Source organism: Pantherophis guttatus, chromosome 1 (assembly GCF_059756535.1).
Source record: "Pantherophis guttatus breed Tessera chromosome 1, ASM5975653v1, whole genome shotgun sequence".
NCBI classification, from domain to species: domain Eukaryota; kingdom Metazoa; phylum Chordata; class Lepidosauria; order Squamata; family Colubridae; genus Pantherophis; species Pantherophis guttatus.
This window is the reverse complement of record NC_142063.1, coordinates 241,511,711-241,526,613: the sequence shown is the minus strand read 5'-3', so window position 1 is coordinate 241,526,613 and position 14,903 is coordinate 241,511,711. Positions and strand designations below refer to the sequence as shown.

The 14,903-nt window shown below is 38.7% G+C and overlaps 1 protein-coding gene across 1 annotated transcript; it reads left to right on the top strand.

The window, feature by feature from the left end:
• Nucleotides 1-2,644: 2,644 nt before the first annotated feature.
• Nucleotides 2,645-14,223, top strand: COQ3 (coenzyme Q3, methyltransferase). The gene is made up of 7 exons (XM_034409054.3): nt 2,645-3,105; nt 4,803-4,908; nt 6,684-6,833; nt 9,026-9,125; nt 10,131-10,373; nt 10,837-10,996; nt 12,216-14,223. Exons 1-7 carry the CDS (start codon nt 2,988-2,990, stop codon nt 12,404-12,406), a joined length of 1,068 nt encoding a protein of 355 aa, XP_034264945.2. The 5' UTR covers nt 2,645-2,987; the 3' UTR covers nt 12,407-14,223.
• The last annotated feature ends 680 nt before the right edge of the window (nt 14,224-14,903 follow it).

The window sequence follows — 14,903 nt, the reverse complement described above, 5'->3', positions numbered from 1 at the left end:
CTGGCACATGCTAACATTTTTGTTGACACATCTACAATAAGGAAAACATTAAACAAGAATGGAGTACATGGGAGGACACCACGGAGGAAGCCATTGCTGTCCCAAAAAAATACTGCAGCACGTTTGACGTTTGCAAAAGAGCACCTGGATGTTCCATAGCACTACTGGCAAAATATACTGCAGACAGATGAAACCAAAATTGAGTTGTTTGGGAAGAACACACAACACTATGTGGAGAAAAAAAGGCACAGCACACCAACATCAAAGACTGTGTTTTTCTATTGTGACTTAGATGAAGTTCAGAGCACATTTTATGACCAATTCATGCAAAACTCCACGTAATCCCAAGGGGTTCACATACTTTTTCTTGCAACTGTATATCCGGTTTCCAAGACTCCGGTAGTTTACTATATATATATAAAAAAAACAATTCAATTCTATATTTTACAATCAATCCACATAACAGTAATTTATTTTAAAAATTTCCTTTTTTACGACCCTGTAATCTCTTAATTCAAGGTAGAATCAGGGTGACTGGATGGAGCAGAGCATTTACTGGCCAGATATCCTTCCTGATACCCTGCGAAGTTGGCAGCAGATATTTTTTGTTTGGCCCTACAGGATAAAAATCAGAGAAAGACAGTACATAATTTATTGCATTCCTTAATGCACTCTTGCCTGTCTCATCCACATATCCTCTGTTCCAGCACTGAAACGGCTTGCTAACTTTTTTTTTTTTTTAAATTGTGCCCTTATATTTATTCCCTCCACCCCATCCTGAGGAAGGTTAAGCTGAGAGCAACTAGCCCAAAGTCACCAATGAAACTTCTGGGAGTGAAGTGGATCCAGAAGATGAGTGTCGGTATTTAAACAGCATACCACATTGGCTTGCTTTCTATGGAGATTCTCAATTGTCAAGGTCATGATTGTCCCAAAGGTGCTTTTCAAAAAGCAGCTGAACTTGGTTTTTTTCAGTTCTGAAGAAGAACTGAAGAAGCTTCTTGGATGAGAAGTGAAACGTTTTCAAGAAAAAACTTCCAATTGCCGTTTGGAAAAGCACATTTGGGACACGCTGGCTTTCACAAAGCCTCACAACAACGCCCTCAACCTTTGCACCAGTTTACCTCTGAGCCGGTCTAAGCTGAAGTATTTATCCACTGAGTAACAAAGCAATCTCCTCAGAATACTTAATTCGCCACGGAAGAGTCTCGGGAAGCTCAGCCACCTCCAGGTTGTCCTGGACTGGCTGTGGACTGCCCCCTCTCATTTGCCCAAGGGACTCTGCTTTAACTGCTGGAGAAGAAAGAGCCTCACTAAGCTACCTGGAGAGTCCATGACACCGTTCTTCCTATTGCTAACTGTGCAGCTACATCCCACCGGATAATCCCAGTCACCCTAGGTCTTCCTCCTCTCCACAAAGCACGACTCCTTTGCCCGCCATGCGTTGATTTAGAGCCATGGTGACCAAGTGGTTAGAATGTGGCTAGAATGCAGGAGACCAGGCTAATTCTGCTGATTGCCTGCATTTCAATTCTCACTAGCTCAAGGTTGATTCAGCCTTCCTTCCATCCTTCCGAGGTCAGTAAAGTGAGTACCGATTGTTGGAGGCAATACAGGTTAGTCCTCAATTTACAACGGTTCGTTTAGTGACCCTTCAAAGTTACAAGGGTAATGAAAAAAAGTGATTTATGACCATTTTTCAGTTATGACCTTTGTAGCATCTCCATGATCATGTGATCAAAATTCAGATGCTTGGCAATTGGTTCATGACGATTGTATTGTCCCAGCGTCATGTGATCCACCTTTTGCGACCTGACACGCAAAGTCAATGGGGAAGTGAGATTTACTTAACAACTGTTGATAAGTTACTAACTTATTGATTCACTTAACAGAGGCAAGAAAGGTCGTAAAATGGGGCACAACTCACTGAACAAATGTGTCATTTAACAGAAATTTTCGCCTCCATTGTGGTCGTAAATCGAGGACTACCTGCATGCTGACTAAACCGTTTAGAGGGGGCTGTAAAGCACCTGAAGCGGTATATAAATCTAAGTGCTTTTGTTATTTAGAAGCAAGCAAAAACATGGCTCTCCTTCCCCTTTTTTTCCCTTGGAGATGTGGAGGAAACTCTGATAACGCATTGCCCTATAAAGGATCTTTCCTTCGCTTTACAGGATTGCTTTGTTTTCATTCCTTCATTGCTGCATTTATAAACCGCCTTTTCTGTCAAAAGTTCAAAGACGACTACGGGGGTGCCTCTTCTTCATTTTAATCTCGCAACAATTACAACAGGCTGCCAGGGCCAGATTTAGATGAAAAGAGGCCCTAGGCTATTCCACTTACGAGGCCCTTTCACCTATAGTGAAAGTGTAATTTTAATTTTGCTAACAATTTGAATGTAGGCCCCTCTTGATCTTGAGGCCCTAGGCTGAAGCCTAGTTAGCCTATAGGAAAATCCGGCCCTGCAGGCTGCTTGGTCTTGAAAGACTCCAAACTCCTCGAGGACTACAGTCCCGGTCCCCCGCCATCTCCCTTCTCTACAATTACACTGCACCGGCTCCCGCTTTTGGTCTTCGGTACCCAGAGCCGCTGCAGGCGGGCTCTAGCCCCTCCACCCACACCCCTTGCTAAAACTGAGCACGTTTGCTTGGCTTGAGGGAGAAGCTTTGCTACGCTTAGGCCTCTGGCGCCCAGCTCGAAGTCCGGTGGAGGATTTGGAGGTCAGAAGAAAAGCTTGCGAGGATCTTCGGTCTGCTCTGCCCTCCCTTCAACGACCGGCCGGGGCGCTTCCACTCTCCCACCGAAGCTATTTCGAGGAAGGTCAGGTCAAAAGCGTCGAAATATCTCCTCCCCGGAACTGGAGGCTGGAGCCGAGACGAGAAAGAGGCAGGCCTATTGGCGAACGGGAGCCCGGAGGTGGAGCCGCGCTTGGCAGAGCCAGCCCGCCGCTGCTCTAACTCCGGGTACCCGGGAAGCTGTCGTAGCTCATGGAGGGCTGGGCTAGGAGCTCGCTATGGGGGGCAAGGCGGCTGTGGGCTCCCCACGCCCACATGACGCGAAGCCGGGTGGTCTGTAGGCGCCCCTTGAATCTCTGGCCGTCATCGGGTGAGTCCAAGACCTTTTTCCTCGCCTCTTAATCTGAGTGGCCCCGGCCTCGGCTTCCTGCAACCGAGGGTAACTGCGTGGAGATTTGGGGTTGTTGGCCTTTTAAAATCTTCGAAGATTTTTTTCGGAGGAGGATGAGAAAAACCTCTTCCAACAGTCTTTGACAGCCTTTCCCGAGTTTACCGCCACCCTTGGGGGATTACGGGTGTTGATCTTCGGCCTGTCTTAAAAGCATCAGGTGGGAAGGCTATCCTATGGATTTAGGAGGTGATCTGTATGCCTGTCTTTGGGTGCCGGGCTTAAAATTGAAAGAAATCTTTCTCCTCCCTCCCCATTTTAACAAATAGAACATAGACTGCATCTGTTGCATTTCTGCCTAATTGGTCATTTTTGTCTGCTTCTGAGCCACTGTATTCCTAGGTGAAAGTTATGCAGATCCATTGGTATTTGCTTCTTACATAACATTCTTGTACTGGTTAGAAATAGGCATTTCACAATTAGTTCTCACCTTGAACTTATAAGGACTGATAATGATAATACAGAATGTGGTATTTTGGGATGCCAGACTGGAATAAAATCTCCACAAATTTGAACAACTTTCTTTTTTAGTTGCAGCATAAAGGTAAAGGTAAAGGTAAAGGTTCCCCTCACACATATGTGCTAGTTGTTCCCGACTCTAGTTTTCTAGTTGCAGCCATACACAGGCAAAAATAATGCAACTGTCGTACAGAATTAAATTCTTACGGGCTGGTGATGGTAACACAAAAAGAATAGAGACCGTTGTTCCATTTTCAAATGAAGAAAAAGGTTCTTACTTGTAAACATGATCAGCCGTCCAAATACTTCAGACGAGTATTTGGACTGACTGACCATGTTTATCATTACTAGCAGGTAAGAATTTAATCCAAGTGCTGCCTGACTTTTAGACCTCATATAATCCTGCGATTAACGTCTTCTCAAAGCTAAATCTTCAGAGCAGAGACCTGTTTATCCTGCTCAGTCAGTGGTAGAGATACTGTACATACCAGTAATAAATGAAATAGATTAAGAGAGATAAATATGTTTGCCTTTGGATATGCCTTTTTACATCATTAATCTGTACATCACTAGTTGATTAATTTTGTACATATACCTATCTACATACTTACATATGTATGTAATTTGTAAATAAATAAATAATTTTAATATTAGAAGTGAGGGTGAGTGAGGTGAAACTTGACCAAGAATACTAACCACTGTAGAAACAAACACATATTTGTGACATTAGGTGTAATGTCAGGTTTCTTGATAATTTTTGTTCAAAAATGCATTTAAAATGTAAAGTAAAAATAAAATTGGAATGCATATGAAGCAATGCCTTATGTATTAAGATAATCACTTCACAGTACACATACTGTATGTAAAACCTAAGATTTCCTGAATCCAGTATTCTATAAATGGAATTCCATTCACTCTCCTGTCCCCTCTATATATATATATCCTGTAAACATCTCTTCAGATCTCAGGGATGAATGGGAAATTGGGGAAACGAGGAATCTGGTTTGCTATTAGATTTTAGTCAACCAATATTAATTATTGGAATTAGTCTGTGGTCACAAACAAATTTATTATGGCTTTAACAAATGTGCCCTTAAAAATATGTTTCTTATAATCACTCTTTGGAAAACCTGTAAGTTAAAAGTATTGCTTTTTATCAGGTAATCGCAGAAGTCAACTTCATCAGATATTTCAAGAATCCTTTTGTATTAAAATTCAGTTAAACTATGGTGCACTTGTAAATTTGACTAAAGTGAGAAACAAAATGTAAGTATAGTATTTTGGTTTACTGGTAATTATTCATAATTATTTTTATGGAAAATGTGCTTCATAATAAATTATCATTTGTAAGAACATTCTAATAAGAATGGCAATTCAAGTTGTTCTTTTTAAAATAGAGTTCATATGTAGGAAATTATAGTGCACTAAACTAATGCCTTCTGGATGCACTGGGACTTCCAATTTTGGTCACCATGATGTTAAAAAAGATGTTGGAACTCAAGAAAGAGTGCAGAGAAGAGCAACAAAGATGATTAAGGGACTGGAGGCTAAAACATATAATGAATGGTTGCAGGAATTGGGTATGTCTAGTTTAATGAAAAGAAGGACTAGAACTGACATCATAGCAGTGTTCCAATATCTAAGGGGATGACAAAAAGAAGAGGTCAACCTATTCTCCAAAGCAACTGAAGGCAGGACAGGAAGCAATGGATGGAAACTAATCAAGGGGAGAACCAACCTAGAACTAAGGAGAAATTTCCTGACAGTTAGAACAACCAGTGGAACAATTTGTCTTCAGAAGTTGTGGGTGCTCCATCACTGGAAGTTTTTAAGAAGAGATTGGACAACCATTTGTCTGAAATGGTATAAGGCTTCCTGCTTGAGCAGGGGATTGGACTAGAAAACCTCCAAGGTCCCTCCCAATTCTTGTTGTTCTGTTAACTTGAAATGTCACATCTTCCAACAAACCAAGCATCACACTAGATAAAGAGTATTACCTCCCCAGCATATGGACTGCCTATAGCATATGGATTCAAAGTTCCAACATCTGAAACTTGTTATAATTATGTATTATGTAATATATAGTTGTTATAATTTATGTATAACATAATATGTTATACATACTATGAGCAGGACTTTAAGAAGTGTTTTGCTGGGCCTAACCAAAGTACCATTAACCCAACAAAAGTTGGGCAGATGCTTTTTTGATGTTCAAAAACAGGACATGAAGGTCACCTGTTGTGCCCACTGATATTCAAACTCTCATTAATCATTTCTTGAATATGGAGATTCTATTACCTAACTTTAAGATTTAATTCTTGTTTATTTGCATCCTTTAAATTATTTAAGACAATGTATGTCACCACCTGTTGTAACACTACATTTATTAATTCATTATAAAGTGCCTGAAATATTGTCTTTTGTCAGTCAGTGGAACTGTAGTTCCAAAATATTATTTGAAAGAGAAGCTTTTCTTTTGCTGTTTCCATTCTCATTCATATTTTTTATATATTAGTGTTGTGTTGTAAAATAAAAACCCCAAATGCCTCAGCATTTTCTCAGAAATCACTTCTATGCCTAGAATGAACATTGGTTCCTGCTGCAATCTAAATTTATCTACTTCTTCCACTTTTTGAATAGAATGAAAATTATAGTATTGAAATTATAGTATTGATAATATACCATGTTTCCCCGAAAATAAGACCATGTCTTTTGAACCCCGAAATAAGCGCTTGGCCTTATTTTCGGGGAAGTCTTATTATTTTGGGGCACGTGGAAAAAACCAGAGGAAATGGCGGGGACCGACTGCGCACATGTTTAAATATTTTTGGGGAGTGCTTATTTTCGGGGGGGGGGGGCTTATTTTAGTGCATGTGCTCAAAAGCCCGATTGGGTTTATTATCAGAGGATGTCTTATTTTTGGGGAAACGGTACCTGTATGGGTTTGACAAATCCATGTTTTCCGCAAACAAAGTTACTTGCTGCTGCACTTTACAATCATTTTTGCTAATTGTGTTTGACCTGATGAAACTTTTGTTTAGAAAATTTACAGGTCAACCATACAGCACTTCGCAAACAGTAGATCCAGAAGAACTTAGAAAATTCCAAAGGCTGGCACACAAATGGTGGAATGAGGATGGAGAATATGCAGCCTTGCATTCTATGAATGATATCAGAGTTCCTTTTATTAGGTAAATTTTTAAAATACATTGATATTTTCAAGCTCTTGCCAGAAATTTGATATTAGTAAGAATTATCAACTTTTGAAATTGAATCATAGCCTAATTACTACTATTTAGTTAAAGCTTGTGTCGATCCTTAAACTAAAGTATAATGGATATAAAAAGTCTACACACTCCTGTTAAAATGCCATTTTTTTGAGATATAAAAAAAATCAGACCAAAATACTGTAAATCACTTCAGAATTTTTTTCCCCACTTGTAATATAATGTAAGCTATACAATTCAATTGAAAAACAAATTTGGAAAATTTTGTAGGGGAAAAAGTAAAAAAAAAACACCTTACAATTACATGGTTGCATAAGTGTGCACAACCTTAAACTAATATTTTGTTGAAGTACCTTTTGATTTTAAGACAGCATTCAGTCTACCAGTATTGCACATCTTGCCTTAAGAATCTTTGCCCACTCTTCCTTGCAGTAGTGCTCCAAATCTGTCAGATTGTGAGGGCATCTCCTGTGCGCAGTCCTTTTTTCCGGCCACCCCATACATTTTCAATTGGATTCAAGTCCGGACTCTGGACCATTCCAAAAGTTTGATCATCTGGTGAAGCAGTTTGTTGTTTTGGAGCAGGGGTGGGTTCTACTTACCTTTACTACCGGTTTGCAATGGGGCCGCATGTGCGAGGGAAGCAAGTGCGCGCATGCTCTTCTGCTCATGCGCAGATGTCAGGGTCAGTGGGCAGAGCCTCCCGCCAGTTTTACTATCGTTTCTATAGAACCAATGCAACCGGGGGCAACCCACCACTGGTTTGGAGGTATGCTTTGAGTACTTGTGGTGTTGAAAGGTGAAATTCTTCCTCTTCAGCATTTTAGCAGTGGTCTGTAGGTATTGTGCTAAAATTGACTGATTGGAACTGTTCCTAATTCCCTCCACCTTGACTAAAGCCCCAGTTCCAGCTGAAGAAAAGCAGCCCTGAAGCATAATGCTGCCATCATCATACTTCACTGTGGATATGGTGTATTTTTTGGTAATGCAGAGTGTTCTTTTTGCATCAAACATACTTTTTGGAATTATGGCCAGGAAGTTCAATCTGATTTCATCAGACCGTAACACATTTTTCCACATGCTTTTCTCAGATTTGATGTAGCTTTTTGCAAAATGTAGCTGGGCTTGGATGTTTTTCTTTGTAAGAAAAGATTTCTGTCTTGCACCCTACCTCACAGCCCATACATACAAAGACTATGGGAGATTGTTGTCCCATATAGTACACAATCAGTATTTGCCAGAAATTCCTGCAGCTCCTTTAATGTTGCTGTAGATCTTTTGGCAGCCTCTTAGATGAGTGTTCTTCTTTTCCATCAATTTTGGAAGGACACCCAGTTCTTGGTAATGTCATTGTGGTGCCATATTTTCTCCATTGGTTGATGACTATCTTCACTGTGTTCTATGATATATCCAATGCTTTGGAAAACTTTTTGTATTCTTCTCTGACTGATACCTTCCAACAATGAGATTGTATTGATGTTTTGTAAGATTACTTTAATTGATGGCAGGTATGTAGTGATTACTATTTAACATCAGTTTGAGTGTGATTGGTTAATTCTGAACACAGCCATATCCCTACTTATAAGATGGTCTGCACACATATGCAACCATGTTATTGTGTTTTTATTTTTCCCTGAAAAGATTTGTTTGTTTTTAAATGAATTGTACAGCTTACATGTTATATGAAATGTGGAAACAATGCTGAAATTATTTATCTTGGTCTATTTTTATTTTTTTATATCTCAAAAACCTGCCATTTTAGTAGGGATGTGTAGACTTTAATGTGGATAATTAATTTACCATTAATTATCCACTGTATAATTAATGTTAAATTAAACAAGTAGCACAGTTTTCTATATATATCAACCAAGAAGTCAGTCCCCGAATTTTACCATCACTGTTTGCAAGATGGTGACAATATTAATTAGAGAATATTGTAACCAGTTACAGTTATTTTTCTGAGTAAATGTTGCTTCTGGAGCTGTGTGGTGGTAAATATTGTAATAGTGTATATTGAAAACAAAGGTGTTGATAATAAATTGATTTATCTCTTTATGGCAATTTAAAAGAATAAAATGTTGCAGTTGTGGTAATATGCAAGAATCTTATATTTTTTGTTTTTAATTAAATTACATTTGTTTTCTATTTTGTGTAAGAGATACTATGTTGAATCTGAAAAATGACCATGAGCTAGGAAGCCCACTCTTTAGCATGAAGATCCTAGATGTTGGCTGTGGTGGTGGACTACTTACTGAGGTAGCAATTGCACATTTGATGATGATGAATGTCCTTCTCTTCTGCCTTTAATTAATAAGAGGAAACACCAAGCTTTTAAATATTTTTTTTATTTCTTTAAAAACCCTGTTTAGCGTAAGTTAATTCTCCTTGAAACCACAAAGACATTTGCTTTTAGCATCATGGAAATTTCTGTCACATTTTATCCAGATTAGGTAGCTATCAAGGAACAGGCTACAAGTCTTATCTTGCCATTTAGCGCAGGAAACCTGATCCTTACCAGCCAGCAAAACACTTCATCAGGGGGCTGGATAGCTGGTTTCACCATTGCTGGTTACAGAGGGAACTCTACCATCTGCAGTAGGTTATTAAGATAGAAAGGAACTAAAGAGGGAGAGTATATAGCAAATGTAAGGGGATTTAATATGTCTGTGCTTGTGAAGATGTGCAGGCATTAGAATGACTCTATACAACATGTGTGATTCCTAACTCAGAAATTGTGCATCTCTTGACTATGATAGACTGTTTCCCAAACACTACAGCATGGAATGTTGGCTTTAAATCTTTCTGCTTTATTGAAATTTCCGCCACATTTGCCATTACTCCATTTGAATGATATTAAATTTCAGTTTGGGGCAGATGTCCCTTTTTTCTTCTAAACCTTTAAAAATGATATTAATATACTTAAATACTGTAATTTTAATTTAATTATAATTATGTGTCTCTTAATCGATTAAAAAATAAGAGGCAGAATTAGTCTAAGGCAAAGGAAACGTAACTGTTAACAGGTCTAAGAAACATTTTGGGGGGGTCGTCAACAGTTTAGAAGTACCCAACTTGAGGATAATCAATGAAATAGTTCCCTAACAAAATGTTAGGATTCATATTTTATTAGTGCAATATTTATTTTTAGAGGGCAAGGAAGCATAAGCATTAAGCTTAAGTAACTTTAGTTATATTTGTCAGTGATATGGATACTTTTTCCATAGTTTAATACAGGATAAAATGACATATTTATGGTATTAGCCCCTAGCTAGACTGGGAGCTTCAGTTACTGGAATTGATCCTTTGGAAGACAACATCCGGACAGCAGAACTGCATAAATCATATGATCCAGTCCTTACCAAAAGGATTCAGTACAGAGCCTGTACACTGGAGGATATTGTGGAAGAGGGATCAGAAAAATTTGACATAGTTGTTGCCTCTGAAGTAGTAGAACATGTGGCTGACGTTGAAAAGTTCATCAAATGCTTTGGTGAAGTATTAAAAGTAAGTTTAAAAATGATAAAGTAGATCTCAGTGCTATATTTTTTTTACTATAAAGATCTTTTTTTTTTTTGCATTTATGTTTCTTTTTATTTTAGTGGCTCATTGCTCTGAGGTAAAATTTGGCTCATAATATATTCTGACTATCTAGACTGAATGCAGTTAGGACTTTTCCCTTCATGGTATTCCCTTTCTATTCTGAAAATATTGATCTATTCTAGGTAATCTAAATAGTGGATACATATGAATTTTATTCTTTTATTTTATTTTGTACAGTACTCAATTTTTTCAGCTACATGATTTTTTTCCCCAGTAGAGTCCTTTTATCCATATGCAGATGTCATTGACTTAAACTTTTTGTATTAACTTTTTTTAACCAAATCTTGTAATTATATTATTTATATGTTTTATTTATTGGTAGTTGTATAAATAACCAAGTTGCAAATTACCCTTTGTTTTACATTAGCCCGAAGGTTCCCTCTTTATTACTACGCTGAACAAAACTCAGCTCTCCTATGTTTTTGGCATTATTGTTGCTGAGAAATTACTGGGCCTTGTTCCGGTAGGCACTCATGACTGGGAGAAATTCATATCACCTGAAGAGTTAGAGCGTCTTCTGGAATCAAGTAGGTATTACGTTTCAAGTAGGCAAGCAATTGCATGGCATCCTTTAAATATGACTATTTGTTGAGTTATCTGTAACAAAGATGTTGCGTAAAGAAAACACACTTCGGTCAGATGATTTTGAAAAATGAAAAGTCTATACTCTGGTAGTGCATCTTTGCTCAATCTGGTCTCTTCTAGCTCAGCCAATTCATTGTTAGCACTATTGGTTGAGAATTCAGGGAGTTGAAGTCATAGCACATCTGGAGAATTCCAAGTTGAAAGATAATGTAACAGCAATTTAATACCTTCCTGATAAGTTGATCTGCAACTTTTATCATTACTAATTCATAGGAGACTTAAATAAAGCTGGTTATTTTACAGAGGAGATTTAAAAAGTTCTTTTGGCATGAACCTGCTTTTCTAAGGCATATTTTAATCCAGAGTTAACATTCTCTGACTAAATATTTTGCAATTTTAACATCAGCTCCACTACTGCTACTACTACTATTACTGCTACTACTACTTTTTGCATATATTCCCCATTGTGTTCATGTTTGTGTTTTTATAATCCCTTCCTCTCGAATGTCTTCATTCTTCAGTGGGAGGAGAGGAGAATTAAAAAAGTCAGCATGCAAGAGATTGTTTTCAGAAATTGCTTCAGTCCCCCCCCCCCCCCCCGTACCTCCAGAGTGGCGAGATTGGAGAGGAAGGGATTACAAAAGAGTAAAAAGGCACACAATGAAGAATAGACTGGACTGTTTGCATAGTGTACTTGGGACTCCAGCACCAGCACATTGCTTTCAATATTAGTTTACTTTCTCTCTCGCCAATGCATATAAATACAAACATTAGTTCCCTTCCTGCTCTACCCTAATGCCAGGGTGAACATTCCGAAGGAGAGGGAGTGGATTTGGAAGCAGACAAAGCCAGACATGTAAAACTGATTAGTCTTGTCACTTTCAAGCTGGCTATCACGGCAGGCCCAGCCGAGCTTTCCAAAGGGTGGAGGAGTTGCGAAAAGGAAAGCACAGTCATGTTCACATGGTTTCCCACTTAGTGACCCCTTCACTTAACAGAGCTGCTGGTCCAATTGTAGTCACTAAATGAGGACTCCCTATAGTAATTTCACCATTTTGTCAGAATTATATTGCAGGAGCTTGGAGGCATTCAGTGTAAATGATAGCTTTTTTAAAAAATAAATTGTCCTCAATCTGTCCCCTTTCTTTTTCTTACCTGCAGATGGTTTTTCAGTTAAGGTGGTCAAAGGCATGTTATACAACCCCCTTTTTGGATCCTGGAGTTGGACTGGAAACACTAGCATTAACTATGCACTCCATGCAATTAAATCAAGCATGCAAGAAGAACTGGATCTGAAGGAAGCCTCCACAGAGCATCAACAAGCAGAAGCTAACATCAGAACTGCTAGCTAAGACAAAGTCCATAGTTGCTACAGAAGCACGGAAGAAGATGTGATAAATAGTTGTAATAAATCAGAAAGGGGCAAGCAACCTTGTTTTCAAAGTGTTGGTAAAAGGATTTGCTGCCATCTCAGCATACATGGTAGAGGAATTATAGTATCAGATATTTGTGGATAAACATTCTGTACAATTTGCTGGAAGTCTGAAATAATTGTCAGAATTATTGCTTTTATTGTAAAAGCATTTGTAAAATCATTACTCAAATTCAACAGGTGGCCTATTTTTAAATGTAAAATCATATACATCGCTAACTTGGTTTTTTTCCCCCCAGGGTTAACTTCGTCTGAGCATGATGTTACAGTGTTCTGACCTAGGCTTCCTGAGTCAATAAAACACATGAGTAGTCCCATAACCCTCTTTTATTGCAACAGCTGTGAATTCTGTTTATTCACAGATGAGTCCCTAATAGTTGTAAAGAGTCCTTTGGGATAAGGCTGATAATCACCCACCTTTATTTCCCTTGACACGCTGCCAAAGACCTAATTGGCAAAGCCACACGGAGTCCAGAATCAAAAAGAGCTTCAGATTTTAAACTGAACAGAATTAATAACGTTGCTTCCTGCAAAGACCCACATGCCTTTGCTCCTCTTTTAAGACTTATGGGAGGGGCCAATCATCTCCAAGCCCTACTCTCTAGGCGTCCCTTTTGTTTTAACTGTTCTTGCCTTTTGGCAGCTCTGCGCATGCGCACACTGTTCCTCTGCCTCGCTGAGGTCCAACTCTGGAGGCTCCGGAGGCAGCACATACCTCCCAGATGGCCCTTTCTCTGCCTTCGACACAGAGCCCTCGTCCAAACCTTCCCCAGACTCCAGGACTGGCCCATGTTCCTCCCCACCCTCCAACTCTGCTGCCAGCTCTGCAGGCCGCTGGTGGACCACAACATACAGCTCTAAAGAGAGTGAGGCCAAATTCTATGTAAAGACCAATTTTTTTGAGCCTAGAATTCGTAACTGGAAGTTCCAAGTTACCCATTTATTCAGATACTATAGGGCACGGGTGTCAAGCTCATTGAGTCACGTTGCCATCATGTGATATATCGTGATGTTTTTTTCTTTTTCTGGAGCTGGAGTGGGCGTGGCCTGCATGTGACGCATCTAGCCCGTGGGCTGCCAGTTTGACACCCCTGCTATAGGGCCACCAAATCAAATTCAAAAATTCAGATGACCACTAGAGGGCAGAAAACATATGCAAAAAATTAACTCTCTGCTGCTGTCTAATGGCTATCTGGAATTTGAAGCCCAAATCTGGTAATGCTAATTGCCAAGCCTCACCTGCCCTTTGTATCCTCCCCCCTCAAAAGCTCTTTTAATTAAAAAAGAGTGACATTGAAATGCTGCAGAAAGCATCTTGTCCGTACCATCATCTTTATTTCTAAAAATGCAGTGGGAACCAAACAGGTTTCATGCACTTATTTAGTAATAAAAATAGCGGGCCGATGTAGACATAAAAAAAAAAAAAAAAAAAAAAAGAACTGAAATAAATAGCAGTAGTATGGAATCTCCTTTATGTGTGGGGAGATAAATGGGTGGCCTGCTAATTTGGTGCTTTGTTGCTGAGTTCATATGTATGGATTTGTGGATAAATCTCACAGAAGTCAGTTGCAGAAGTGCCCATGACAGGTTGTTGAAGTTTAAAATGTATGTGCTGCCTGGAATGCTTTAGGGACAAATTGTCACTAGCTGGTACATTGAATGATACAATGGTTTTTAAAGAGGTTTTATGAAATAAATAAAATTTGAGTTCACATACCATGTAAGACAAAATACAAAGATAACATGGTTTAGTGTGATGTATGAGTCTGATACTGTTTCAGCTTTGGTTCATGACATTGATGCACATAAAGAGCCTAAATACATTCTTTGATGCAGAAAAGCAGAACAAGGGAATGGGATGCATTGTGTGAATTGTCTGTTGGGAATATAAATCCTTCATGTTTTATCAGACTTTCTTCCCTTCACAAAGATTTTCTAGGTTTTAGAAAGTAACCTTCACTTTTTCTATATCTGTTTCAATAGCTATCTGCTTTATGGTGGAAGGTAGTAATGGAGTGTTAAATGAGGAAATTTGGGGTGGTAGGAGGGGAGGAGATGATCATAACTGGTGGGAGATGATCATAGCTTGCTTCTTTGAATGCATGGTTACTTTATAGGTAAAAAGAAACTACGACACCAACAAATAGATCACTGATGGTCTAGTCAGATTTGCATAATTTAAAAATACTTTAGAAATGTTCAGTGGGTTTTGCCACTGTTTCATCTTCACATTATATCTTGGCTACAAAAATGCTCGGAATTATTTTGTTGGATGTTGATGTCACCTACTTTAAGAAACATGGGCTGCAAAATATGCTTCACAAGAGATAAAGCATATTTTATATTGAAAGGACAGTAATTACAGACCACTTCAAAAATGTTTTGAAATAAAAATAGCTAAGGTATAGTCTTAGAAG

What these genes read in the sequence shown, in the direction of transcription:
- COQ3 (XM_034409054.3), top strand. Translation starts at nt 2,988, where the DNA reads ATGGAGGGCTGGGCTAGGAGCTCGCTATGGGGGGCAAGGCGGCTGTGG. An exon ending in GCTTTGGTGAAGTATTAAAA is followed by an intron (nt 10,374 to 10,836) that starts GTAAGTTTAAAA and finishes GTTTTACATTAG; the next exon opens with CCCGAAGGTTCCCTCTTTAT. An exon ending in AGAGCGTCTTCTGGAATCAA is followed by an intron (nt 10,997 to 12,215) that starts GTAGGTATTACG and finishes TCTTACCTGCAG; the next exon opens with ATGGTTTTTCAGTTAAGGTG.